Genomic DNA, 27888 nt, shown 5'->3' with positions numbered 1-27888 from the left:
CAAGGCGTGGAACTATATATTCATAAATTCTTATTTGTATTTTTCGCTTTTGGGACCACTTTTGTTTAGTATAAAATTGATATTTTACAAGAATTCTCTTAAAAAATTTGTAATATATATATATATATATATATATAACAAGCCGCCTTCGATTGTGCATATTTTTTTTATGCTCCTTTTGCACGTGGCAATTTCCATGTCATTGATTATTATTTATTGACTTCAAGACAATTCTATGCCCGTTGCAGATATATATCCCAATTTAATTGTCAAAAAGAAAAAAACGACTATTCAAGAAAAACAATTTAATTGACCAGGAAACAAAAATTAGAGAATACAAATAAATAAATAAATAATTGATAGTAGAACCGTAGAAGGCTAACCGAAGAAAAAATAAGAGAGATATCGAAATAGTTGCATGATGGGATATATTGTTTGCTTTAAAATAGAAGGTAAAGAAAGGAGGATTATATGATAATTAGTGAAATTTCGTATAATATATAGTACCCCTATGTATGTATTTAAAGAAACTCCCCTATAACTATCGTACAAATCTACATTTACATGTTATTAATTTTATATAATAAAGTACACCCCGTATTATATTTATTTGTGTAAAAAGCTCTATTTATTTGTGGTTAAAAATAAAAAAATAAAAAATAAATAAATAAATAGTGTGTTTAAGGGAGATTAATATTTTTTTTTCTCTAAAATAGAAATTAGCCGCCAATTAGGGCTGTATTCTAGCCGAGTCGAGTCGAGTATTGAATGTTCAAGCTCGGCTCATTTAATTTTATTTCGAACACGATTCCAGCTCGAACTTATCATCGAACGAAATATTATGTTCAAGCTTGGCTCGTTTAATTTTATTTCGAACACAAGTCGAGCTCGATCTTATCACGAGCTGCTCAATTAACTTATTCATTTCTTATATAAAGTAAATATCATGATTGTTTATATTTCATAAATCCATACTAATCATTAATTAATTAAGTCTTGTTAAAAATTTATTATCTGAATTCATTAAATAAATTAACTTGAGTCTTAAATAATATAATCTCGACTTTATATGTATGTATATAAATTTATTATGCACATACACAAATTACATGTGTGCACACAAACACATATAACCACACATACTCACAAACACACTTATGTACACAGAAATCTATAAAATTAAACTCACAACAATAATTTAAGCTATATCTATCATATTAAGAAGATGATTCATTTTTACTTAAGATGTTCTTATTACAAAATTAAAATAATACTAAGAAAAAATTGTAAAAATGGAGTTATACGAGTTTATACAAGCTTATCCGAGTCGAGCCGAATTTATACGAGTATGTCTCGTTTAATATTCGAACATATTATTGTGTTCACGAACGGCTCATTTATTATTCAAACCGAGACCGAATAATAAATGAGCATCGTTCATTGATAGAGGTACTCGAGGAGAGATAGCCTTCGGCACCTCTGCAACCCCCTCCACCCCTGAGGTCATGCAAATGTGCTGAATATACGAGATAGCTTCCCCAATTTCTTCAGGTGTGGCCCATTGATTTCCTGCTTCATCCCTGATTTCAACAATATGGTTAACCTTTCAACAATGGTTGGCCCAAACATGGAAGTAGTAGGTGTTCCTATCTCCCTGTTTGAATCAGTTGCGTTTTGCTCTCTATTGCCATCGTATGTCTTCCATCTCCAAGAGGTGATTGACCTCTTTTTGCAGTTGATTCATAGCATCCAGATTGCCAGGATGTTCTTTCCTTTGCAAGTGATCCAACCACTTGGTCAGGGATTTTAAACTTCTAGGCACATTACCACACTTCTTAGAACTCCATTTAGTTAAAGCCCACTTGCATTGATTCAACTTTTCTATGGCTATACCGTTTCTACCCGTGCCGAATGAACAATATCAGTACATTCAACATTCGTTTTCCAGCAAGCCTCAAATTGGAACGAGTTGTTTCGCCAACGGACCCCTGTTGTAGAAGCTAACCGTACCCATAGAGGTTTATGGTCAGAGGTACAAATCGCCAAACTTCCACTGCTAAAAACTTCCTTCACCAACCGGGGGTGGCAAGGGCCGGGTCTAATCTCTCCTCGACGAAATCCTCCGACCCCCGTTTGTTCTCCAAGTAAATTTGGACCCTTTATAGCCTAGGTCCCCCAGATCACACTCCACCAAGGCTGAATGAAAGTGTTCCATCTGCATAGTACTGCGTAAAAGCCCCCCAATCTTCTCGGTTGAGTCAATGATTTCATTGAAGTCCCCAACGCAGAGCCAATCTTGAGGAGAATGTACTGAGATGGCGGAGAATTTCCCAAAACTCTGCTCTAGAACCGCTGTCTAGGCTACTGTAGAAACCCATAAACTTCCCCGGTAGCTCAGATCCTGCCATAGATACTCTGGCACAAATATGCCTTGCAAAATAATTCAAAACATCAACTACAGCAGGGTCTCTCCAAAGGAGTGCAAGCCCTCCGCTTCTACCAATCGGCTCCACATTAAGCATTACACTAAATAAGGACCTATATATTGTAAACAATTAAGTTATTTATCACATTGTAGCTCTTTGGGTTTTACCCTGTAGACATAGCTCATAGATCGAACCATATAAATTATGTCTCTTTTCTCTCTCTTGCTTCCGCTATTATTCCACTTTTATTCTATTATAGATTTATGTACAAATCTCAACATTGAAAATTTTTTGGCAAGTTTTTTTTTTTTTTTTTTTTTTTTTTTTTTGTGCAGGGAGGGAATACATTGCGACCCTGATAATAGTTTGATGGGACATTGTAGCAATTGAAAGGTTAGAAAAACATTACAAATTGCATGATAGTTAGAGAGGGTATATGTACTTTCCCGTCTTTCTTTAATATAAAATCTTTTATTTTGCCCTTCATTTATGGTCTTAAATTTTCTATTACATTCTGTAGAGTTTCACTAATGATTGAATTTTTTTCTAAATGATACTAAGAAAAAAAATCTATTTTTCACTCTAATTATAATATTAGAACGAATTGAGAAATTTTTTTTTTTTCTTTTTTCTAATTGAGATCTCTTTTTAACTACTCACGAAACCGTTGCATGCCAAGCACATAAGACTATTAAGTAAGAGGTCAAGAAAATCGAATAAATTAAATAATCCGTTTATTAATAGAGAAAATATTCTATAAAGTGACTAAAGTCACATAAATAAGGTACGAGCATGCCATAAATTGTAACGTATTACAAGGATTAACCTTATATTTATTCGCCTTTGAAAAATAAAATGAAACTTATAGCTCCTTAATTGAGCGACTCTTGGTCATTTATTTTCGTATCAATGTAGATTTTGGAGATGTCTCATGGATGGTATTTTCCAATTTTTCTTTTTTAGTAATAAATTATCCTCGAATTTGTAAACTTAACAGACAAAAGCAAAAGCTATAACATTAGCTAGAAAAGCAACACACTCCTTCCAAAGTCTGAAACACATAATTAAACAAGTCATCCCCCCTCCCCTCATCTTCTTAGAAAAAGAAATACATAGAATAAGTTTAACACAGGTTCATATAAACACCCTTACAACTCGGCATAAGCCTCTGCCTCCTCTTCGTCCACCAGAGTTGTCAATTCCACATTATCAGAATTCCTCACCGAGCAATTGGCACGAATTTCCCCTTTCTTGCCCGTCAACACGCTCATTTGTCCCATTTTAATCATTGACTTGGCGAATTGCTCGAAGAACAGATCCTCATCGTCAGCAAAGCCAGTGACAATGTCCTTTGTCCTGCTGTCCGTGTACAGGTCTTGGTCTGATGTGAACAAGCCTTGGCGATTCACAAGGTCAACATAGTACTTGTTATCGAACTTGTTGGGCGTCCGGATATCCAACACGGTGGTGGCGTTCGTATCTTCCGTGGGACAAATCTCTTTGAGGTCACTAGCAAAATCTGTTTCCAGGGTTGAGTCTTGAGCTGGGTAGAGCCTGTCAACAAAACCAGCGCAGTGGCCAAGGCCAATGGTGTGGCCGCCGGAGAGCGCTACCAAATCAGTGGCGTCCAAGTTTTTGAGTGCCAAAGCCGCAAGAAGGATAGCGGTATTGTTTGCGGGTGAGGGAAGATTTTGTATTGTTGCTTCCTCTGTAGCGAATGATAGTCCATCCTTCCTTCCCAGTGGTACTTCGTAGTCGGGACCTCCAGACTGCAGTGAGGAAAAATGCATAGAAAGAGAGGCTTAGCGTCAGTTACACAAAACAACAGCTAATCCAAAGTTCACAAATTTCTCTAATCCCGGGAGTGAAAACAAGAAGTTGTTTTAATAATTTTAATTAAAAAAAAAAAAAAAAAAGATTTTCTCCGAATTAAATTGAAAATCTTCCTTCCAACCCAATTTTTAAAAGTGTTGCATGTCCCTTAACATATGAAAAACATATGCTAAAGAGACACGTTACACTTTTAAAGAATAGGTTAAAAGAAACTTATATTCTTAAAAAATTATGCACTTCTTACATACTAACTGAAAAAAATATTTGTCAATTTTACAAACTAATTTAGAAGAATTTCCTACTAGAGAAATTTAGGTTATATTTGGTAAAAATTATTCGATTATTTTTTATTTTTTATTTTTGAAATATGAGTAAAAAGTGATTAATGTGATATAAAGTAAAAATAATTTGAATGAAAAAATGAAAAAATTTTGTATTGTAGTGAATTTCTTTATTTGAATAATAAAAAAAAAAAATTATTGATATAATATAAAAAGTGCAAAAAAAAAAAAATTTAAAATGTTTTGAAGTTAATTGTTTTTTGCAACTCCTTCCCCTTTCCTTCCATTCTTTTCACTTCTCCCAATTTTTAACTTCAAAACATTCTCTACTTTTTAAACTTTTTATATCATATCAACAAGTTTGTATTATTATTTAAATAAAAAAAATACTACAATATAATTTATTTATTTTTTTTAAAAAAAAAAAAAAATCACTTCATATTTGAGAGGAGGAGGATACCAAACGGGCCAACCAATATCCTTATCTAAAACTAGAAAAAGCTATACCAAGTCCAAGAGTTAATGGGTTATAAAGACGTAAAGTAAAGTGTAAAGTTTGAGGATAAATATTCGAAACTAAATTACTTCCTTGTCTATCAATATTAAAAAAATAAAAAAAATAAAAAAAAATTACTTCCTTGTCCCAGTGAGATATTTTAAGTCCACTGGGGATTTAACTAATGGACCGCCCTACATGGGGTAGCCAGGCTTTAATGGAGAACAGACAGAAAGTCAGATATTTTGGTATCTGCCAGTCTTAGATGCATTAATCACCCTTTGAAACCCAGGCTTATCTACTTTATTTTTTTTATTATTATTTTTTTTGTTTTTTTGTAAGTGGGCTTATCTACTTTATTGATTTTAATTCTCTCAGCTAGCAACGCCTTCATCATTAATGCCAATAGCTAACCCTTAGCCCCCCTCTTAGCCACCGCTATAATTTCTGTTAGTAAATAAGGATACATTTCAAATTCAATTAACTTCATCAATAAAATGAAGATAAAAAGATAATATATATATATATATATAGCATTATTCAATTTATGCTCATATTGGATATGAAAATTTTCCTTTTTTTTTTTTTATAATTTTTATTCAATATTTAAAATGTAATACTATTTAGTAAATTGTTATACAATTAAAATAATATAATAATAAAATTAATTATTTTTTTTACCAATATTAATTCAAAGACTAAATTTTAGCTACTTTATCAATTATATAACTGTCTACTAATATTTTAATTTTTGTAATATTTCCATCACAATTGGAATATCGACCGGGGTATGTCTACTAATATTTTAATTTTTGTAATATTTCCATCACAATTGGAATATCGACCGGGGTAGGTTTACACGTACAATTTGCGTTGAATGATGAAATAAGAGAATAAAGGTAAATTCATTGCATTTACCAGGACAACAGAGTCACGCGCGGCGAGAGCAGTGATGTCAGCGCAAGAGACAACCCGTCCGCACTTCTTGTGGACACGCTCACGAAGGTCTTCGATGATCTTAAATGCCTCTTTTCTCAAGAACCGGTTCGGAGGCGCGTCCTTCTCACTTGGACCGCTGGCTGATCCATCAAGCAACACCGAAACATCACATCCCTGCAAATTCCAAAAAATTACACCGACAGTCAATCCATATTGCCCTGATGTTCACGGCCGGCACAGCGAGCCACTCTATCGACCTTTGGATTACTGCTATCTTGAAGAAATGATTAGGCATCAATTTTATTGACTAAATTATTACCAATTCGGACGGTAATTAATTTATTTGGACGGACGAGTCATTCATCATCGAACCTCTCACAATTGTTGTACAAACTGCTAAGAACTTTGTACAGACAATTTGTAGAAAGTCATTCTCCATACTTTAGTACTGAGGTTCAACTTTTCTTTTTTTTTTTAAAAAATTTTTTTTCTTTTTTTTATTGTTTCTGGGCATTGAGGATCAACTTACTACACTAAATAAATGTCTACTAAGTAATTATAGTATCAACAGTGGGACCTATTATGAACAGTTTGTTATCTAAAAATGGAATAACAGGGCGCTCAACAAAGCAACAAAAGCAAAAAAAAGTATAATTAAAAAAAAAAAAAAAAAAAAAAAAAAAAAAAAAAAAAGAAGAAGAAGAAGAAGAAGAACAGCAAGCTTTAGGCTATCAGGGGGGGTAAAAGGAAGTACTTGATATTTTCTACAAAAGGTTTTGCTGATATTAATTTAATTTTACAACATGTTATGAGAAAAGATTAAAAGCGTATGGGATATTTTTGTTACCTGAACAAAGCAGTCATGGAAGTGGACACGAAGCAAGCCAGCGGCTTGGCCAATGTCTTTCTTGAAGACCTTCTTGAGCTCTTTTCTGATGATGGATTCAAGCTTAGGACAGCTAGAGTCGTAGAATGACCATGACAGTCCCTTCACTATAGGAAGAGCCGAGTAGTCTAGTTCTACCTCTGAGGCACAGGCGTAGGAAGCCAGTAAAAGCGAAGAGATGAGAAGCACACAAGAAAAAGAAGCAAAATCAGCCATGGTGGTATTGGTGGGTTAATTTGTTGTGCAGAGGGAGAAGGCAGGAGTGGGGCCTTATATAGAGGCAGATAAAGCTTTCATCGAAAGCTTATAGACAGTCGTGAATAGCCTTTACTTGAGGCAAAAGCTTATAGACGGCAAATTTCAACAGTCTTTGCTAGGAGGAATGCTACACAGCACCCTTCCTCCCCTTCATTCTTTTTTTATAATAAAAAAAATTAGTTTTAAGAAAAAGGTTGTCTATGTGACATTAGAGATTACTTTTTTTTTAAAATTAATTTTTTTTTAAGAGAAATAGAGAAACAAAGGAGAAGAGAGATGCATTTATAGCATTTCTCCTTTGCTTGAAAATAAAGAATTTTTTTTTTTTTTTTTACATGTAAAAAGTCTTTTTATTCTTAGTCTTTTGGGGCCATGCATAGACTTTTCGAAGGACCGGAACCTCTGAATAGTTGAAAATGATGAAATAGGCGCGTGGCGACGCCGAACACGTCTCTATTGTTCTCTTTCACATTGCAACTTGAGATGCGAAGCGTGTGGCTCGTACGTGTTGTGATTAATCCATTGGGACTAGAAACAGAGGATTTGAAGAAAATAGAGGCATTGTGGATTAGGTGTTGACGTGTTGTCGTATACTCAAACGGATAAGTTTAATATCTACCGTTCGCCAATCAAACTTGGCAGACAAGAATTAGAAAGAAAAAAAATTATGAAAATTAATTTAAAGGGAAAAAGTAGCGAGGGATGTGTTCAGACTATAATCAATAACATCTAATCATATTTTTAGTTTAAATTAAAGGAAAAAATGATCGAGGTGGGGAATAGTACGATGCACTGCTATTTTTACCTCAAAAAGTGACTGAAATATCTGTAAAACCAGCACTAATTGATTTTTATTTGTGATTGTGTGTCCCATCCAGCCTTTCTTCAATCTCGATGCTAGTGGATATGGTTTAGATGCGGATAATAGGGATGTTATTTATAATATTTAGAGTTATATTTTTAAAATTTAAATATTATTTTTAAATATTTATATTTGTATTATATTTTTACTAATTATATATTTACATTTGCGTGATTATTATTGTTATTAAATGAGATTATTATTTGTTATTTGCGTATTAGGTAATCAGTATTTTTAAGTCGGTTTTTAGTGTTTTGATCCTTAATCTTTTGAAATATATTAATTTCACATTACTTTTGTCTTTTTGTCCAAGCGTTATATGAGAAAGTAACACAACTAATCAAACCAATGTAAACGTGATCTATATCCAATCCAAAACGACATCATTTTAGTATTAAACACCAAATCAACGTCGTGTTGGTGAATTTATTATATATATATATATATATGGATATATGAATAATAATTTTTGCTAACCGCATCCGCATGTGCGGATAGTTACGGATATCGAATACTGGCGGTTAATATCTATCGGCTTGTACACCCCTACTATTGGGGCTGCTAGTCCACTGTTATTATAATTTTTTTTTTTGTTAGAAATTAATGTTGCATTTTAGGTAATATTTATCATGTCTATTATTAAAATATAAATTATTATACGATAGTTTATATGATATTTATTGTGTTTATAAATTGACATGTCAATTCTCGTAGTACTTCTCATATCAATCACCAAAATATAAATGTATCATACATTTTCATAAAATATGAACTGTACATGAGTTTGTAAAGAAATTTATAATAAAAGATGTATTCCAATCTTTTTTTTTCTTTTTTCTTTTTTCATTTGGATCTAAATTGTAGAAGTTTTATCAATTTCAAACTGTTTATTTAAAATTTTGATCAATATCTTTTATACTAAACCAACATTTTAACGTATGACAAGGTCATCATCAAAGAAAAAAGACAAAGAGATAAATGTCGTGAAATTTTAACATCTTCATTACTTTCAGGTAACTTGATGTTCCCACTATAAGGCATACTTATCCAAATAAATCTCAAATTGTCCATTACTTAGACAGATGAGTTGTATAAAAATTATTTCAAGTTTTTATATTCACCTCCTCTTGCCTCTATCCTATGTATGGCTAGAATTTAATTTAAATCCAGTTAAATTATCACTTAAATCTCTAAAAAATTTAAAGTAATAAAAATAAATAAATTTAATCATTTAATCTCTATATTTCGACAAGGGCACAAGAACAACACATCATCAATCAAGCCTCCCTATCAAGGAAGAGATGATGAGCAGCGCAATTCAGAGAAACATATGAAGTCAACAACTACCAAATGTATTCTTTTGGAATGAAATGATTGTTTGAGAGAAAATGTCACAAAATAGTAGTTTAATAGTGTGTTTAAGGGAGATTAATATGTTTTTTTTGTTCTCTAAAATAGAAAATAGCCGCCAATCTTTTGGAGGGTAATGGTGGTCGACTTCGATGACCCAATTGCCCCAACTCCCAAGGCGTGGAACTATATATTAATAAATTCTTATTTGTATTTTTCGCTTTTTGGACCACTTTTGTTTAGGATAAAATTGATATTTTACAAGAATTCTCTTAAAAAATTTGTAATATATATACATATAACAAGCCGCCTTCGATTGTGCATATTTTTTTATGCTTCTTTTGCACGTGGCAATTTCCATGTCATTGATTATTATTTATTGCCTTCAAGACAATTCTATGCCCGTTGCAGATATATATCCCAATTTAATTATCAAAAAGAAAAAAAAACGACTATTCAAAAAAAACAATTTAATTGACCAGGAAACAAAAATTAGAGAATACAAATAAATAAATAAATAATTGATGGTAGAACCGTAGAAGGCTAACCGAAGAAAAAATAAGAGAGATATCGAAATAGTTGCATGATGGGATATATTGTTTGCTTAAAAATAGCTAGAAGGTAAGAAAGGAGGATTATGTAATAATTAGTGAAATTTCGTATAATATATAGTACCCCTATGTATGTATTTAAAGAAACTCCCCTATTACTATAGTACAAATCTACATTTACATGTTATTAATTTTATATAATAAAGTACACCCCGTATTATATTTATTTGTATACAAAGCTCTATGTTAATCTACGTTTCTCATCTAGCCAAACAAAAACTACGAAAAGTTTATTATTTGAAACATCTCCTCCAACTCCTTTTCAAATTCACAATTAAATTTGTAAATCTTAGGTCCTATAAATTTACAATTAATCTCATGCATGCAAGACTTCGATTTTCAAATTCCAATGAGCAATTATAAGTCCCTCTTCTAACCATAAAAAATCAACCCGCATTCAATGTAGTATCTCTTAACTGATCTGAAAGAGAGATACTCGATAAGAAAGAGAGTTTGTTTGTTAATGCTTTTTAAAAGATTTATTTATTTATTTTTAAAGTGATACGATATGATTTAAATGTGAAAATTGTCTTGTGTACATTACTTGTTAATGTTTTCGTTTTGAAAAAAGAAATAAATAAAAAAGGTTGAAGGAAAATTATTTGGCAACCAGTGATGCTTCCAAAACACCTAATTAATCTAAGTAGCGCGCAGAATTATCCTCTAATTTTTGAAACAAAACAAACTTAACATACTGAAGCAAAAGTTATAACATTAGAAAAGCAATATACTCCTTCCAAAGTCTGAATTTAACGCATAATTAACCAAGCCATCCCCCCCTCGGCCCCTCCCCTCATCTTCTTAGAAAAAGAAATTAATACATGAAGAAGTTGAGACATGTTCATAAACACCCTTACAACTCAGAAGAAGCGGCGCCCTCCACCTCTTCTTCCACGACAGTTTTGATCAATTTGATATTATCAGAATTCCTCGTGGAGCAATTGGCACGAATTTTCCCTTCCTGGCACGTCAACACGCTCAATTGTCCCATTTTAATCATGGACTTGGCAAACTGATCGAAGAACATATCCTCATCGACAGCAAAGCTAGTGACGATGTCCTTTGTCCTGCTATCCGTGTACAAGTCTTGGTCTGATGTGAACAAGCCTTGGCGATTCATGAGGTCAACATAGTATTTGTTATCGAACTTGTCAGGCGACCGGATATCTAACACGGTGGTGGCGTTTGAATCTTGCGTGGGACAAATTTGTTTGAGGTCTTTGGCAAAGGTTTTGTCCATGGTTGGGTCTTGAGTTGGATAGAGCCGCTCAATAAAAGAAGCGCAGTGGCCAATGCCAATGGTGTGGCCACCGGAGAGGGCTACCACATCGATGGCATCCAAGTTTTTGGTGGCCAAAGAGTCGAGAATGACACTAGCGTTGCTCGAGGGTGCGGGAAGATTCTCTAGTGTTACCTCCCTTGTAGCGAAGGTTAGTCCATCCTTCCTTCCCAGTGGCACATTATAGTCTGGACCTCCTGACTGCAATGCGGAAAGCATTCATTAAAATAGCTAATCCAAAAATGTAATTTTTTTACTTTTACTACTACTTTTTTTCAATTCACGTATTAACGGATTCTTTATTCTCTTCTCTATTTTTTTTTTTTTTCTTTTCAAGATATCATTGTAGGCGAGAAATAATAAAGCAACATTTTGCTAAGTGATAATTCAAATATGGATTATCACTGTAGAAAAATATGTGCTTTAGATAAACGAAAAATAAGTTGTTGGATATGACTTTTAACTAAATTTAGGCAATTTAGAACATAAGAGTATCTAAAACTACAAAAGCTAGCAATGGCGGGTACTTATCTACTTTATCGATTTTAATTCTAGTAGCTAGCAATGCTCAAGGGAGAGACAACAAAGACACAAGCTTATGATTGATCATTATTAATTTTTTTTTTTTATGAATAATCATTATTAAATTTTAATCAAATGATGATTTTAAAAGTACATTATTTTTGAAGGGACACAAGAAGAATATAAGAACAACTTCTAGAATTTTTTGACAATAGCCGCTATTATAATTTCTGCACATGGAGACTATGAAAGTAACTGTAAAACCATATTTACCCTTCTCCCTTCTTATTACTACCGTCCTTTTTACTAGTTTTACCATGTTATTCTGTGTATATTATTATATTACTGTTATATACTTAGAGATGCCAAAGGAGTAAAAATTAATCTTTGATTTTTTTTATTTTATAAATACTAATTTAATTGATAAATTTTACTGTCTCAACATCAAATTATATGACAATTGTAAAGTGATCTACTAAATAATATTACTTATCTTTTAATTTTTACAATGTGCCTATCAAAATTGCAATATCTTCGTTCCCAATTTAAAATGATAAAAATATCTTACAAGATTTAAAAAATAAAAAAATTGAATAAAATTAAAAATAATATATATTGTCATTTTGAATGTTAAATGGGGACAATGTAATACATTAAAATACCATTGCAAAAAAAAAAAAAAAAAAAAAAAGGTAACCGACATATCCACATGTACGTACAATTTGGGTTGAATGATGAATTGAGAGAATAAGGTAAATTAATTGCATTTGCAGGCTGCAGCAATGAAGTTAAAGGGGCTGGCGAAGCATTTACCAGGAAAACAGAGTCACGGGCAGCGATAGCAGTGATGTCAGCGCAAGAGACGACCTGTCCGCACCGCTTGTGGACACGCTCACGAAGGTCGCCGATGATCTCAAATGCCTTTGCTCTCAAGCTGAGGTTCGGAGGCGCGTCCTGCTCACTTGGACCACTGGCTGATCCATCAAGCAACACCGAAGCATCACATCCCTGCATTGCAAATTACACGTCATGACAAGTTTAAAAGCTAGCCTATGATTCAAGGCCTAAACAGTGACCCCATGAGCTATATTTTTTTGTTACCTGAACAAAGCAGTCATGGAAGTGGAGACGAAGCAAGCCAGCGGCTTGGCCAATGTCTTTCTTGAAGACCTTCTTGAGCTCTTTTCTGATGACGGATTCAAGCTTGGGACAGCTAGAGTCGTAGAATGACCATGACAGTCCCTTCACTACGGGAAGAGAAGAATAGTCTAGTTCTAGCTCTGCGGCACAAGCGTAGGAAGCCAGCAAAAGCGAAGAGATGAAAAGCACACAAGAAAAAGGAGCAAAACCAGCCATGGTGGGTTAATTTGTTGTGCAAAGAGAGAGCAGCAGGGAGCTTTATATCGAGGCAGATGAAGCTTCCATCGAACGCTTATAGACAGTAAATTTGAGTGGTCGTTTTCCCTTCAGTTGGGCAGCCTCAAAAAAGAAAACAAAAAAGTTTTAAGCTCAAGACTTTTCGAGGGAATTAATGGAACCTCTGAGTACTAGTTCAAAATAATTGAAAGGCGCGTGGCAAACACGTCTCTATTGTGGAGTACAAGAAAATAGAGGCATTGGATTAAGTGTTTGTAAATACGAAAAACGATAGGAAAAAATTTCTACGCATTTTAATTTTAAATTCATTATTAAATTTATAAAACCTCATGTAAATCTCACAAATTTAATAATAGAATTAAAATTTGACTGTATAAAAACATATAAACATATATAAAAAAAATGTATATGTATCATTTCTTTTTGTCAAATACTCAAGCAGATAAAATTGATCACCAATCAAACTCGGCAGTCAAGAATACAACAAGAGAAATGACACTTACATTTCCTATACATTTTTTTGTTCATCTACATCCAATTAAGTCGGCCCTAGACTTCACTTCTCAAAAAACAAATTTGAGCGGAACCTCCTCCCCTTCCTTTTTCATTTCTACACCCCGCTCTTACGATCCCTCTTTCATTCTGGTTTTTTCTTTTGTTTGAAGGTGTTCTCCGACCAAATCAGTAATTTTGGCCTATTCGCTTTGCATCCATTCATCTACTTTCGTGCTGTGCCGTTTATCTCTTCCTTGACCGTTGTTGCTGTTTCCTGGTTATGTTTTTGGTTTGAATAAAAGTTTTCTTTTCTTTAGATATGTCTTCATGGGCGATCTATGTGATGAAGGTTAATTAGGTGTGAAAGGTTATCTCTCATGACCTGGATAGTTCGTTGTGAATAGTTATCTCCCACGACCGGTTTAAATAATTTTTTCTTGGATATTTAGCTACCATTGTCTTAGGTCTAGTCTGCTCGGAACAAATATGTTCTTTAACTGTTTTTGTACATGAGTTAGCGGAAGATGAAAGTCATAGATAACACTTTATTACAAAAATTTTGTTTGTATCTATGACTATATAACATCATACCTTGTGGAGATGATTTTACAGAACTTTATGATTTGTGATATAAAAGTTTTATACTCATAATCAACGAAATACTCAGATCTTTCGTTCAAAAAATTAAATTAAATTCACCATTAAATTTGTAAAGCCCAATGTAAATTTTATAAATCTAAAGGTATATTTAAAGATAAGATGTTCAAAAAATATATAAAAAATGTAAAAATATCATTTCTCATACAGTAATGGACACGGTGGAACTCCTTCTTGCAATGGCCATTGTTGGTCAATCTGTCATTATCACATTTACTCCCTTCTCCTTTCAATATTACAATTAATTGTAGTATTGAAACTTTGATCAATTTTGAAATAATAAAAAGTAGTTGGTGATGTGATAAGAACTTAAGACTATAATGAATCACATCGAATCATATTTTAAGTTTAAATTAAAGGGAAAAATGATAGAGGTGGGGGCTATTTTAAGTATAATGCACCGCTATTTTTACCTCAAGCCTGACCCCACCCCGGTTCATTATTTTTACCTCAAAAAAGTGACTGAGATATCTGTAAACCAGTACGATCCATTGGTGAGCTACCCAGATTGATTTTTGTTGGATTTGTGCTGTCATTTTCTTTTTTACTTTGATCTAAATTGTAAAAGTTTTACCAGATTCATCCTTTATTTAAAAAAATTTATTGGTATCTTTTACACTAATTTGCTGTTCTGATTGCTATAAGATGAGTGATTGTTACACTTATGCTGCACAATTTCTGCACTCACACCAGATACAAGGAAGTGGGGCCTAGAGTGTGGGTCTCACTTCCTTGTGTCTGGTGTGAGTGTACAAATTGTGCGGGTGAAGTGTAACGATCATTTTTCTTGCTATAAAGCCCACTTATCCTAATAAATCTCAAATTGTCCATTATTTATTCTTTTAAGTTTTCTGGCCCAATTGGCACGTTATTTCTATTCACCTCCTCTTGCCTGTTTCCCCTTTATTGCTTTTTTGTTCTTAAAAAAAAAATGTCCTTATTACCTCATGGTGAGAAATTAAATTAAGAAAAGTTCATAATTTGATTAAAGTCATAATTGTTAAGAGTAATATTATAAAGAGGACTAGAGTTATTTTTGTGTCCTACCAAATATTGTATGACTTTTAAAATTATTATTGAACTTGAGATTATCTATATTAAATTTTGATTAAATAATAATTTTGAAAGATATGTAACATTAATTAAAAATTAATTAATTAATTAATTCTGGTTACGCCATTGGCTTTTTCTGTTTTCTTTTTTTTTTTTTTTTTTTTTTGAACAGGGCTTTTTCTGTTTTCTAGAACAGCTACAAAGGGAACCTCAATCCTCTAGGCTTAAGCAGCCCACGTGCTTTTTTTTTATCCAAACAGCGAAAATCAGACTATATATATATATATATATATGAAAATACGTCAGGCCAATAGACCAAAGTAGCCCATCAGTGACGCCATTTCTGTTTTGTGTATTCTGGGCTACAAGGATATCCTGGGAACCATTGGGCAGACCCAAAAATCGTTTCCAGGATATTTACGTAAGTCTAGTAAAATATATTTAAGAAAGTTAGCTAAACTATCACAAATTTACTAAATTTGACTTTGTGAGAGAAAATCGAGAAGGTGGGAGGTTAAAAGATTAACTTATTAGGTCATAATGCTACTTAAACCATTATTTTCACTACATTAATATTTAATACCACATAAGCTTTTATTTTCAAATTCTATGTATTTTTGTATTTTGTTCAAGTTTATAGAGTTGAAACTTCAATTTAGAATGAGAAGCTTTGCAAATTATTCAAGAAATCAATTATGAGAGACCCAATTTGAGTAGGTTTGGTCAATTTATAGAGAGTTTCAAACAAGAATTGTGCTTATTGCGATCATATATTGTTGTACATGTTAAGAGGAAAGCCAATTCAACAGCTCATGGCCGGGCTAGCTCAATAAGCTTTCACCCATAGCATAGATTTATTATGGTTGGAAGACATTCTCCGCAACATCTATGGCATTGTATGTAAGAAATTTATGTCCCTATATGATCTTCTTATTTATTTTTATTTTTTTGAAGTATTTATTAGAAGAATATGCGTTACAAAATATTAAAGAAAGAAAAGAAAAAGAAACTTCAGTTTTGGACAACCTAAATCAAAAAGTCAAAAGAAAGAAAAGAAAAATAAAAAACAAATTAAAACAAAATAGGGGGCATTTGGCTTTAGAGTACATGTGGCTATTACATATCGGTCAAAATATAACGTCTCTCTCTCTCTCTCTCTCTGAGTTAAGCAAGATATAACACTAACTTTGCTTACTCCTTCTTTAAAAAAATAAAATAAAAGTATAAACAAACAACCTAAAATACAAAACAATTTTAAATACGTAAAACTACTTTTTATTCTTATGTTATATTAAAACACTTTTCAGAAAAAAAAAAAAAAAAAAAAAAAAAAGAGAGAAAAAAGAAACACTCAATAAAAAAATTAACAAATAAGGCAGATCTCTTTCTTCTTTCTTTTTTCCCACGTCGGTAGGACTTGTAGATTACAGCTATGTGTGTTTAATTTCCATCACAAATGCTTGTGCATGATTCATTGCAGTCAATTGGAGAGGCCATGGTTGGTGAGAGTAGTTCAAAACTAAGAAAAAGATGGCTTTCTTTTTACTTTTTCCGCCCGAAGAAAGATGATAGAATGATGGGTCTCCCTTTGCTTTTATTTCCATTCTAATACGTATATATTTAAGAGAGATAATAGACCCACGACCCAAAACATTAATGAAAGAAATCTATAATTACAAAAAAAAAAAAGAAAAAAAAGAAAAAAAAGAAAAAAAAAAGGAACAGAAGGCTCTTAAGGCTAGGGTTGGCAATTCAAATTATGTAGTCGGTGTACGACTATATAAATTAATTCAAACATAACTTATTTAATTAAATGAGTCAAACTCTTGAATTTCGACACAATCCACATAACTCGTTTAATAAATAGATCGTACTGAATTGACTCGAACAAAACTCATTCTAACCTGTTTTGATATGTTTCATATAAATGAGTTAAATTGACTCAAATGTTTAGCATGCGTTAATTAACATGTTATAATTATAAATGATATCAATTATATAAATTTACAACTTAATTCATGACAATCAATTTAATAATTGATATCTAATTATCCATACCCCCAACTAAATTTATATGAGTTATATGAATCAATTGTGAATTAAGCCACTTTGATTTGAATTTGTCTCGTTTATTAATCATGTTCAATCAGATGACGCCAGTTGTATCTGTCATTTTCTGATACCAAGAAATAGTCAATTATCCTATCAACTCTAAATTATAAGCAATGATGATGAATGACTGGTGGACAATAAAAAAATGCATGGTGTTTTCAATGGAGGAAACCTGCAGAATAGTCGCTTTCTCAATCAATTCTGGCTAATGGCTGAGATATGCATGGAGATCTTTGGAACATTGAGTCCTTTTTCCGTTATTTCCCTTCTTTTTTCTATTTTATGATTGGACTTACCTCAAAAAATGAAGATAGACTTAAGTATAATTTGATACAAACAATTAACTCAAAAAACAATTAAAATTCCCCTAATATTAGGGAATTTCTATTCCGGGTTTCCTTGCTCAATCTCCAATATCCTGCAAAATGCTTATAAGCAAAAGTTCCATTTTTTTTTTTTTAATTGAACTTAGCAAACCTTTTATAAGAAAAATATATCAAGCACAACGGGACTTAATCTATAAAAATCTGATCTTCCAGCATGGATAAAACTTCATTTGTAAGACTGTGGGCAACTTCATTAAGTTGTCGCTTTACATGGTTGACATATCATTTGTGCAAGCAATTCAATGCCTCTCTAGTATCCTCAATTATGTGGTCATACCAGCTATAATTTCTTTCATCTTTACTCAACACTTGCACTACTTGGAAGGCATCACCTTCCAAAATCACGCTCTGCAATCCCCAATTCTTTGAAGAAATTTGCAGCCGGCAAAGCCGTCGTGGCTTCTACAATATCAGGTGCAATGATAGTCTTTGGGCGTTGACTATAACACCAAGACCTATTTACTGTTATATTTATTCACAGTCGCATCCCAATTTACTGTTGTGTTTAATATTGTCTTGTATGATATTTTTTTTGTTCATTTTTCTCACTAGCCTTCTCTCTCTCTCTCAGACTATTCTCTCTCTCTCTCTCCCTAAACGCTCAGATTCTTTGTCAATCGGAACAGATATTTGAGCTTGAAAATAGCACTAGAAGCGCAAGAATTCAAACCTGATTTTAAAAGAAAAACAAAGAATGATTAATAGAAAAACAAAATGGGTTGGGACTGTTTTAGAAAACGAAAAACAGAAAAAGAACGAAAAGGAAAAACGAAGGGAGAGAGAGAGAGAGAGAGGAAGAGTAGAGAAAGAACAATAAAAAAGAACCTTAAAAAAAAAAAATTGCTAGAGCTCATTCTAGTGTCATTCTGTGATTCTTCTATACTGATATGGCATCTTATTTTAATTTTAATAAATAAATAAAAAATACAGCATAATTTCTCTCTCCTGTTTTTATTAAAAAATAAAAAATAGAGTGTCATGTCAGCATAGAAAGACTCCAATAAGAACACTAGAATGAGCTCTAACATTTCTCTAAAAATTAATATTTAAAGAAAGTAGATGGAATACATATTCTCTGTTGGAGTTTGTGTTAGAGTATATCTTGAGATCAAAAATCTAAAGTTAACTATCGCATACTCACAGTTGAAGACTGAGATCTAATCACAGTTGAAGACTATAATCTAATTACAGTTGAAGACTGTATCATCTACGGTTGAAGTCTATGACTTAGTCACATTTATCTACTTATAATTGAAGTCTATTTGTAGTATCTAATTTTTCAATAAATATGAACTTGTTATACTATATATAAACATCACTCAAAGAAATAAAAACAAAATATAATCCTTTGGGATTTATCCTGTAAATATAGGTCATAAACCGAACCACGTAATTTTTTATGTGTATATTTTATTATTCCGCTTTATATTCTTATCTTTCAATTTGTATTGAAAAGGTAGTAGCCAAAATAAAATAATAATAATAATAATAAATAATGTTTGTTTCAAGTAACAAAAATAGCAATTATTGCTAAATATGCTATAACTTCATCATTTTTTTTATTTTTTATTTTTTTATATAGATACGAGTCAAAGAGAACAAACAAGCCACCACCACCAATGCTTAAAACACTGGCAGAGAATTACAACTAGATTAAGCTAAATCAAGAAGAACATTGCTAACTGGAGCCACATTCCGAACGGAAATAGAATCACTGACAAGAGAACTAGAAGGAGAATGGAACAGGGATGACCTGGGAATGCTGCTAGAAATAAATCTAACTGCGACCCAATGTGCCACATGGTGAGCACCGAAGTTTGTACTTCTATGAATTTTTCATACTGACCATATAGAATCAGGAGGAATATTGTCTGAAATGTTATGAATGATGTCAGTGATACGCCAATCCTAGACAATGGTGGGCTACTGGAGAGCAAGGATAACGACTTGGAAATCACCTTCAAGGATAAAGTGGTTGAGTCTAAGGGAGGAAGCTAGAGAAATGGCGAGCTGTGCAGCTAATGCCTCGCCTTTATTAGGAGTACAATTGGACTGAATTTGGGTGACCATCTTGATTAAATTACCTGTATGATTACAACAGATAGCAGCCTGACATGAGAAGGAGTCACAAATAGCAATATCAAAGTTTATCTTCTACCAAGTAGGGGGTGGCCGAACCCACTTTTCTGAAACAGGTTCTAATACATGAGACCAAACATTACAATGCTGATGATAGCTTTTGAGGATGAGCCTTGCGAGGATACGAAAATCAAAAGAAAGGCCCTCATGGAATTTCTGATTACGATGGAATAACTTCGTCATTTTTAATAGCGTATAAGATTGTCTAAAAAAATTGATTTGGCTTACTTACCCTTCTTCAGACAAGGGTGGGAGTTCATTTTGAGAATCTGTGGTTTTGTATTTAACTCTCTTTTATTTTATTTTCTTCTTTGCTATGAATATTCGTTCCTTCCTTCTTCTTTTTTTTTTTTTTTTGGTTATTATATTCGTACTTTTTAATCAAGGTTTGATGCCAACTATTGATAAGTGGGATTTTCTAATCTCACACGTTGAAGAGTTGAATGCTTATGTTAAAAAATGGAAGGAAAAAAAAAATAGACAAATTAATTTTGGAACCATTTTTGTTGTGACTATTTAAGTTTCTTTTCTTTTTCGTTAAAGACTTTATTTGGTCCTCTTATTCTAATTACTTCTCTCAGCGCACACAGATATATATATATATATATATATATATAGTTGAGTGTTGACGGTCGCTGCCTATCTCATTTGCGTGCTTGTTTCTTAGGGTGGTTTTGGCAGCCCATGGCCGTGACTCAACGGGGTTGTCGGCAGACTATGGCCCAGCCCAGCTCGATGTTCCTAACACAATACTTCTGCAAACATTAATAAGGTTGAAAAGAAATTGATATATATAGTTGAGTGTTGACGGTCGCTGCCTATCTCATTTGCGTGCTTGCTTCTTAGGGTGGTTTTGGCAGCCCATGGCCGTGACTCAACGGGGTTGTCGGCAGACTATGGCCCAGCCCAGCTCGATGTTCCTAACACAATACTTCTGCAAACATTAATAAGGTTGAAAAGAAAAGTTCAATTTCCCACCAAAAAATTGATTGATAGTTTAATTTATTAATTAATTTATTTATTTCTGGTAAGTTGAAAAATGGTTGTGGTTCAAATGGTAGCGCTTGATACGTGAAGATTCTGGTTTTTGTTTTCAAGTCACATCAAAAGCCATAATTTTTCAAAGAAGTGTATTTGTTTTTTTGTTTTGTTTTTTCTTGGTCAAGGTATACAAGGATCAAAATAATAATAATAATAATAACTAGATTTACTTTATATAAGGCATGAATATGTTACATGAGCAACTCGTAAATAAGGTCGAGTTCGTTTGAAAAATAAATAAACCAAATTTAAACAGATTATGTAACTCGGTGATAAACTTTAACTCAACTAATGTTTGAAACAAAATTAAACAAATTAAATTTGAACATTCCATATCTAACTCTGCTCAACTCTATTATAGCCCTACTTTGGCCGCCACCCATGTCTAGGTAAATAGCCCTGATAAGCGTTGAATGTTGCACATTTAAGCCCCTTAACTTATATATGTTAATTCTTTAGCATTGTTATTTGTTTGATTTTGTGTTATTTTACTGTTTTCAGATTTTAAACAAAGACATAGTTAATTCCATTGATTTTGGGCTTAAAGCATACTTTGAGAAGACCTAGAAGATATTGGTAAGCTTAACCAATCATAATAGAAGACCTATATGATGTGGTTAAGTTTAATGAAATAAAGTCTAGAAGATATTGGTAAGCTTAACCAATCATAATAGAAGACCTATATGATGTGGTTAAGTTTAATGAAATAAAGTGAAGGATTAAATCAGAATTTCTCTACTAAGAGTCAAAATCGGATTGGGTTCAAATTTGGATTCTGCATATATCTCAGTATTTTGATCATAACTTTTGACTCAGATATCAGATTGCAATAAAATTGGTGGCGTTGGAAAGCTAATAAAAAATTAAACAAATATGTCAGAAATAGATTTTCCCAAATTCGGAAGTTTACTATGCCAAAATCGTCCCGCAATAAAAGACCGCAATCCTGGACGAATTTGGAATCTTTTTCCTACTTGGATTGAAGTTTCAATCTCCTACTTGGACAAGGAGACTCAAGAGACGATTTTTCTGGAATTCCAAGAGCTTCTAGGCCTCTCCTAATCTCTATAAATAGGCCTCTAAACATTAAAGAAAGACACACTGCTACCTAGAGCATATTCAGAGAAAAACTTCTTGAAGGCTTGAAGAGTTGAAGAGAAGTAATCATGGCAGGAGGCCATTGCAGCAGCGTCATGAGCGGCTAAATTCCTAATAGGGTGTTGATGTAGCCCTTTCCAAGTAACGATGGTTTAATTGTATTTTAATTTGGGATTTTCTCTATGCATGATGGTTGTATAACTGTGAGAATTGATTTTAATGTTTATATTCAATCATTATGAATTTCTTATCTTGTCTTAGAAAGTCTTTTATATTGATTGAACTCAATCCTTCATATTTTCTATGATTATGTGAATGATTGTTATACAATGGTTTTAATTGATATATAATCAAGAGGATTAAATAGACAATGCCTAGGGAAGACGGATTGTACTACACCATAGTTTAGTGTAATTTAGGTAGACAGTTTGTGCCAACCGAAGATGGGTTATACTATTCTATTGATTATGTGTATCCTATTAAAGATGTAGCTAGTCCATGTCTAGTGAAGACGGGTCGTACCACATCTTAGTGGTTAGGTGGACGGTCCGAGCCAACCGAAGATGGATTATACTTATTCTTTAGAGGTAATTTCTTGACTACTCGAGTGAAACGAGCCCTATATCATGCATAGTATGAATTTCCCTTGTTAATTTATGATTGACCATTGTTATGCGGTGAGTGGTGAAATCAATCCTCTATTCTTTATCTCATCTCTACTATCTTTAAATTTATGTCTTTTACTTTTATGTATTTATTTTAAGAAAACAAAAATCAAATATCTTTTTAATTAAGTTATTTTTAATCTTGAAAAACTTGATAGCAATACCCCTGCAGTCCTTGAGGTTCGACACCCTCTCTATAGTCTTATCCTACAAGGATTCGTCCTATTACGAGTAGTTATTTATTATTGATATATTTTGGTAAACAAACTCAAACTTTCAAGGATAGATGAAGGACCAGAAAGCCTTGGTTATAATTTATATCATCGTTGTCTAATTTGATAATAATAGTTTTCAACTTTTCATATCAAAGCTTGAAACGAAAGTTTCTTTGAGCGACACTACAAAAAAATGTCATTTTTTGATGGTTTCAAACCGTCTAGAAATGGTAAAAAAACTGTCTGAGATAAAATCGTTCAAAATTTTTTATCGAAAATTCGACTTCTGAACGGTTTGGGCCACAACATCCGGAATTCTAAACGGTTTTACCCAAACTGTCTAAAATTAATAATTAATTTATATATATATATATATATATATATATATATATATATATATATATATATATTATTTTCATTAATAATATAATGATATTATTTTCATTTTAGTCAAGAATTAATAATTAATTCTATAAAATTTAATTATAGAATTGCTCTGTTTCATGTTGGTTTCATGATCGCATAATTTCGACCACGTTCAGGTGAATCCATCACAAGCACAAGCCTCTAATCACTGTCTACTCTTTGAATAATGTTCTTCTTCCAGAGCAGATTGATATGCGCAAATAATCTGCTAAAAGATCATTCTGAAACCAAATTAAAAGAAACAAAGCAGATTTACACACAACATTCAAAACAACAGCAGATCTACACTATCACATGCAATAAACAAAGACTGTTGAGAACAACATCAAATAGAGCAGATCTACAACAATATACACTAGCCGGTGACAGAGGAAGAGAGAGTAAGAGATTCGGTCGGAAATCTGTCAACCCATGCCAACCCAAGTACACCGGCCGACAATAGAGAAAGAGAGAGGAAGAGAGAACCGACTAGAATACCGGATCACTCTCTGTATTCGGCCAGAAAGAGAGCCCGAGCATGGGTTTTGGTTGGAAACCCCGACAACCTCGCCAAATCCGGCCGGAAACCCACGCACACTGGTGTGGGTCTGACAAATCCGGCACTTCATCTCCAGCACTCTCTCTCATTGTCCCGTTCCCGTCATTCCGATCCTGTCGTTCCGTCCAAATCTCATTGTTCCGTCTAGATCCCGTCGGTGAATCTCTCTCTCTCTCTCGGTCTCTCTATGATCTCCCTCTCTCTTGGTGTTTCGGTCAAAAAAAAAATAAAAATAAAGGAAGGGAGAAAGAATAAAGAGGCAGGCGTACAAATATTGAGTGGAATATTTCTACTTTAAATGAAAAAATTACAGACGATTTGGGACCAAACCGTCTATAACATTTATAGATGGTTTTTCCCAAATCGTCCATAAAAGGAAATGTAAATTTCTGAACGGTTTGGTCCAAACCGTCTATAAACTTACAAACGATTTGAATAAAACCATATGGAATTTTATGGACGGTTTATCAAACCGTCCATATTAAATTTTTTACTGACGATTTTAAAAAAACCGACTCTAACAACTTAATTCTAGACGGTTTTAGAAATCGTCTAAAAAAAAACCGTCAGTAATTCATTTTTTTTTGTAGTGCGTGTGCTTTCACTGTAAGAGCACTAACAACAGTTTCCTTTAAAAAAAAATTCTCAATTTAAAGAACTAAACCACTTTTTGCTTCCCTATTTAAATACATTTCACAATAACTTCAATTATATTAAAATAAATGATAGATGAATGAAATAGGAAGAGAAAGTTTTTCTATTAAAATAATGCTAAGAGAAGCACTTTTGCTTTGCTAGATGTAGGGTACAACTTTTGGTTCCGTTGTTTTTTTTAGTTTAAGGAAAAACAATGGAATCTGATTCAAATGGTTTTTTAGGAGTTTTCCTTACATTTAAGGAAGATAATGAGATTTAGAGAAGCTGCTGCTAGTTCTATAAAGAAGAGAATAAGATCTAAAGAAACTGTTGCTAGTGCTTTAAAAGTCGAAAGTTGAAACTGCCACTACTCTTGTAACCCAACCTGCGAACATATTAAACTTTAACTCAATATAAAGTTTGGTTTATTTTTCCAATAAGATTGTCCTGTATTCATGATCATTGAACAATGAAAACTTTTTTTAATTTTTTTTTTTTTAAAAATACAACATTCATTCATCAATGAAGCAAGGTTACAATGAAGATCAAAAGAGTTGGACTCCTCAACAATAAACTCAAACTAAAAAAATTGCGCAAAAAACTTGAAATACCAGTCATGAAATGGGTGAGTTTTTTACTCCAAAAAAATTAAAAAATAAAAAATAAAATTGGACCTCTTTACCTTAAACAAAGCTAAGGATTGGGCCGTATAAAGCAGATAAAACACCAAAATAGTGGAGGGCATGGGCATGACCCTCGAAAGAGCTTTCCACCCTGCCTAGAACAACAACCCCTTTGCAAGAGTTGAGGCGCGGGAATTGCTAAGGTAATGGAAATAAAAGCCCCCTTGCAAGGGTTGAAGAGGAGAGGGCACTACTAAGAACTGAACAAAAACTTCACAATAAAAAGTCTCCCACACTGGATAAAACAACAAGATTCAAGGAGACCATAACCCAGAAACAGCAAAAAAAAAAAAAAAAAAAAAAGGAAACAAACTACAACAAAAATACAAGTAAAAACCCAAACTGGGCGAGCAAGCCATGCGCTGGTGCGGGTAGACCAGAACAAGTCACGGAGGAGAACATCAAGGAGTGGAGCGACCGGTGGGGGTGCAGGTGGGGCACATCAGAGAGCAGTAGGGGACATCTAGCTAGCCACGTGTCGGCAAAACAATAAAAAAAAAAATAGCATTTGTTATAAATGCTTCGACGCAATAGGTGGATAATGATTTAGCTTCCATCTCTTGAAATTCTTACCACATTAATGCATGTAATCCCTCCAAGTTCATACTACATTCGTGGAATAGAATTCTCTTCATTTCATGTAATAACCCTTTCATATTCCTACCCTCCCCTTATGATTCTACGTTAATGTGTTATGCGTATTAAAGAAGATAAATGTTAGAGTTTATTCTAGTGTCATTATGGGATCCTTTTATACTAATATGATACCCTATTTTTAATAATAATTAAAAAAAAAAAAAAAAAAAACCTACAACTTGATTTCTCTCTCCTGTTTTTATTAAAAAATACAATGTGACATGTCAACATAAAAGAACCCTATAAGAATATTAGAAAGAGCTTCAACATTTCTCATTAAAGATATATGTCGTCATGCCACATATGCCCAATTTTTTTTAAAAAAATTTATGCATAAATGAAAAGCTAAAAAGAAAAAAAGAATAAAAAAAATCATTCATAGCCGTTCTCATTGTAATACACGCTACGCCGCATAGGGGACGGTATGATCTATCCACGTTGTGAGATGGAGACCCTCCACGGGCTCCACCCCATAGAAGGGGCAAAGGGTATATAAATTCACTTATTCTATCCTTCTAGAGAGGGGCGATAGGCAGCTACCCCACCCGACACCTCCTATTTTCGTACGAGCAGTGCTAGGGAGAAGTAAAATTTCCGGAAATCATCCGGAAATTTTGCTTGACAATGGCATTTTTGTAATTATAAATAATTACGAAAATGCCATTGTCAAGCAAAATTTCCGGACAATTTCCGGAAATTTTGCTTCACTGAAGTATTACCCTTTTCGTACATGATGACTTTCTTTTTCTGTTCTTTTTCAAGACAATTTTTAGTGGTAGGCCTTCTCATAAAAAAGACAATTATCAGATGTGTGAATTGAAACGTATGGATTATTCATGTCATGGAGTTTTAATTAGATCATGACCCACGAAAACTCTGTTTCGTTAAGCAGCATATTATTAAAAAAATAAAAAAATAAAAACTTCATTTAACGGACTGAACTTTCACAATTTTTAAAAGAAAATACATAAACTTCAAAACGTCTTAAAGTATATTCTGCATAAGGCTGTTTAGCCCAGTTCACTCACACTTACATGATGCTATCGAGCTGAGTCCAAACAGCCGATACTTAACTTGATTTGGCTTGAACACAGACCTACTTCCACACATGGGCCAACCACATTCACGAAATTTTTGGAGTCATTTTGCAACCAGTAATTACAAAGTTGACGTTCACCAGAACCAGTAATTAGCGTGAAGCAATATATATATATTATATGGAGAAAATGAGAAATGTTAAGTCTATAATCAAATGAAAATCCGGTTGTTGCTCCGTCCTATCATTTCCATCCACCACCCGCTCGCCATTCAAAACGATTAACATGCTCTACTCATATTGTAATTAAATAGACTTTCGTGCTAAAAAAAAAAAAAAAAAAAAAAAAAAAAAAAAAAAAAAAAAAAAAAAAATTCCATGTTGGTGAAACCGTAAAACCAAAAACTAAAAATTAATTATTAAAATATTAATCAAATAATTATATTGATCATTTTTTATTAACTTAAACTTGAGGTAAGCGATGATTCGACAAGAAATTAGAACAAAGGCCTAAAGTTTAAACTCTAAATATATAATTTACGCCTCATTTTAGTTAAAGATTTTACGTATTGACGGTACAATTTACTTTCATTTTAATTAAATATTTCATAAAGATGAATTTTAAAATATTAATTAAATAATTAAATTCACAATTTTCTATAAACTTAAGTTTTCGGATAAACACAGTTAACGGTAGTCCTTTAGCAAAGAATATTCTTCACGGGTTAAAGCTCCTCTTCGTGACAAATGAAGTTATAAAACCTTCGTTACTTTGTATTCCTACCATGGCCCTTGTTAAAAACAAAAAAAATATATATATAAATACATCTACATATCTTATTTTCAAATTTATCATTTAATTTATGGAACCCACATTGAATCTCACATATTCAATAGTGAATTTGAAACTTAATTGCATGGAGATGTGTTTTAATATATGTGTATCATTTCT

General features: G+C 32.8%; 2 protein-coding genes across 2 annotated transcripts; both read right to left on the bottom strand.

Moving 5' to 3' along the window:
• Positions 1–3416: 3416 nt before the first annotated feature.
• On the bottom strand, positions 3417–7216 carry LOC133867219 (peroxidase 12-like). The gene is made up of 3 exons (XM_062303935.1): positions 6823–7216; positions 5955–6149; positions 3417–4195 (listed from the first exon to the last, which is right to left on the bottom strand). Exons 1-3 carry the CDS (start codon positions 7075–7077, stop codon positions 3575–3577), a joined length of 1071 nt encoding a protein of 356 aa, XP_062159919.1. The 5' UTR covers positions 7078–7216; the 3' UTR covers positions 3417–3574.
• A 3509-nt stretch (positions 7217–10725) lies between these two features.
• Positions 10726–13234, bottom strand: LOC133866845 (peroxidase 12-like). Its single transcript, XM_062303501.1, has 3 exons — positions 12845–13234; positions 12557–12751; positions 10726–11422 (listed from the first exon to the last, which is right to left on the bottom strand). The coding sequence occupies exons 1-3, from the start codon at positions 13097–13099 to the stop codon at positions 10796–10798; spliced, it is 1077 nt and encodes a 358-aa protein (XP_062159485.1). The 5' UTR covers positions 13100–13234; the 3' UTR covers positions 10726–10795.
• Positions 13235–27888: the final 14654 nt, after the last annotated feature.

This window comes from Alnus glutinosa, chromosome 4, assembly GCF_958979055.1.
Source record: "Alnus glutinosa chromosome 4, dhAlnGlut1.1, whole genome shotgun sequence".
Lineage (NCBI taxonomy): Eukaryota > Viridiplantae > Streptophyta > Magnoliopsida > Fagales > Betulaceae > Alnus > Alnus glutinosa.
The sequence above is the reverse complement of the archived record's forward strand: the minus strand, read 5'-3'. Positions and strand labels throughout refer to the sequence as shown.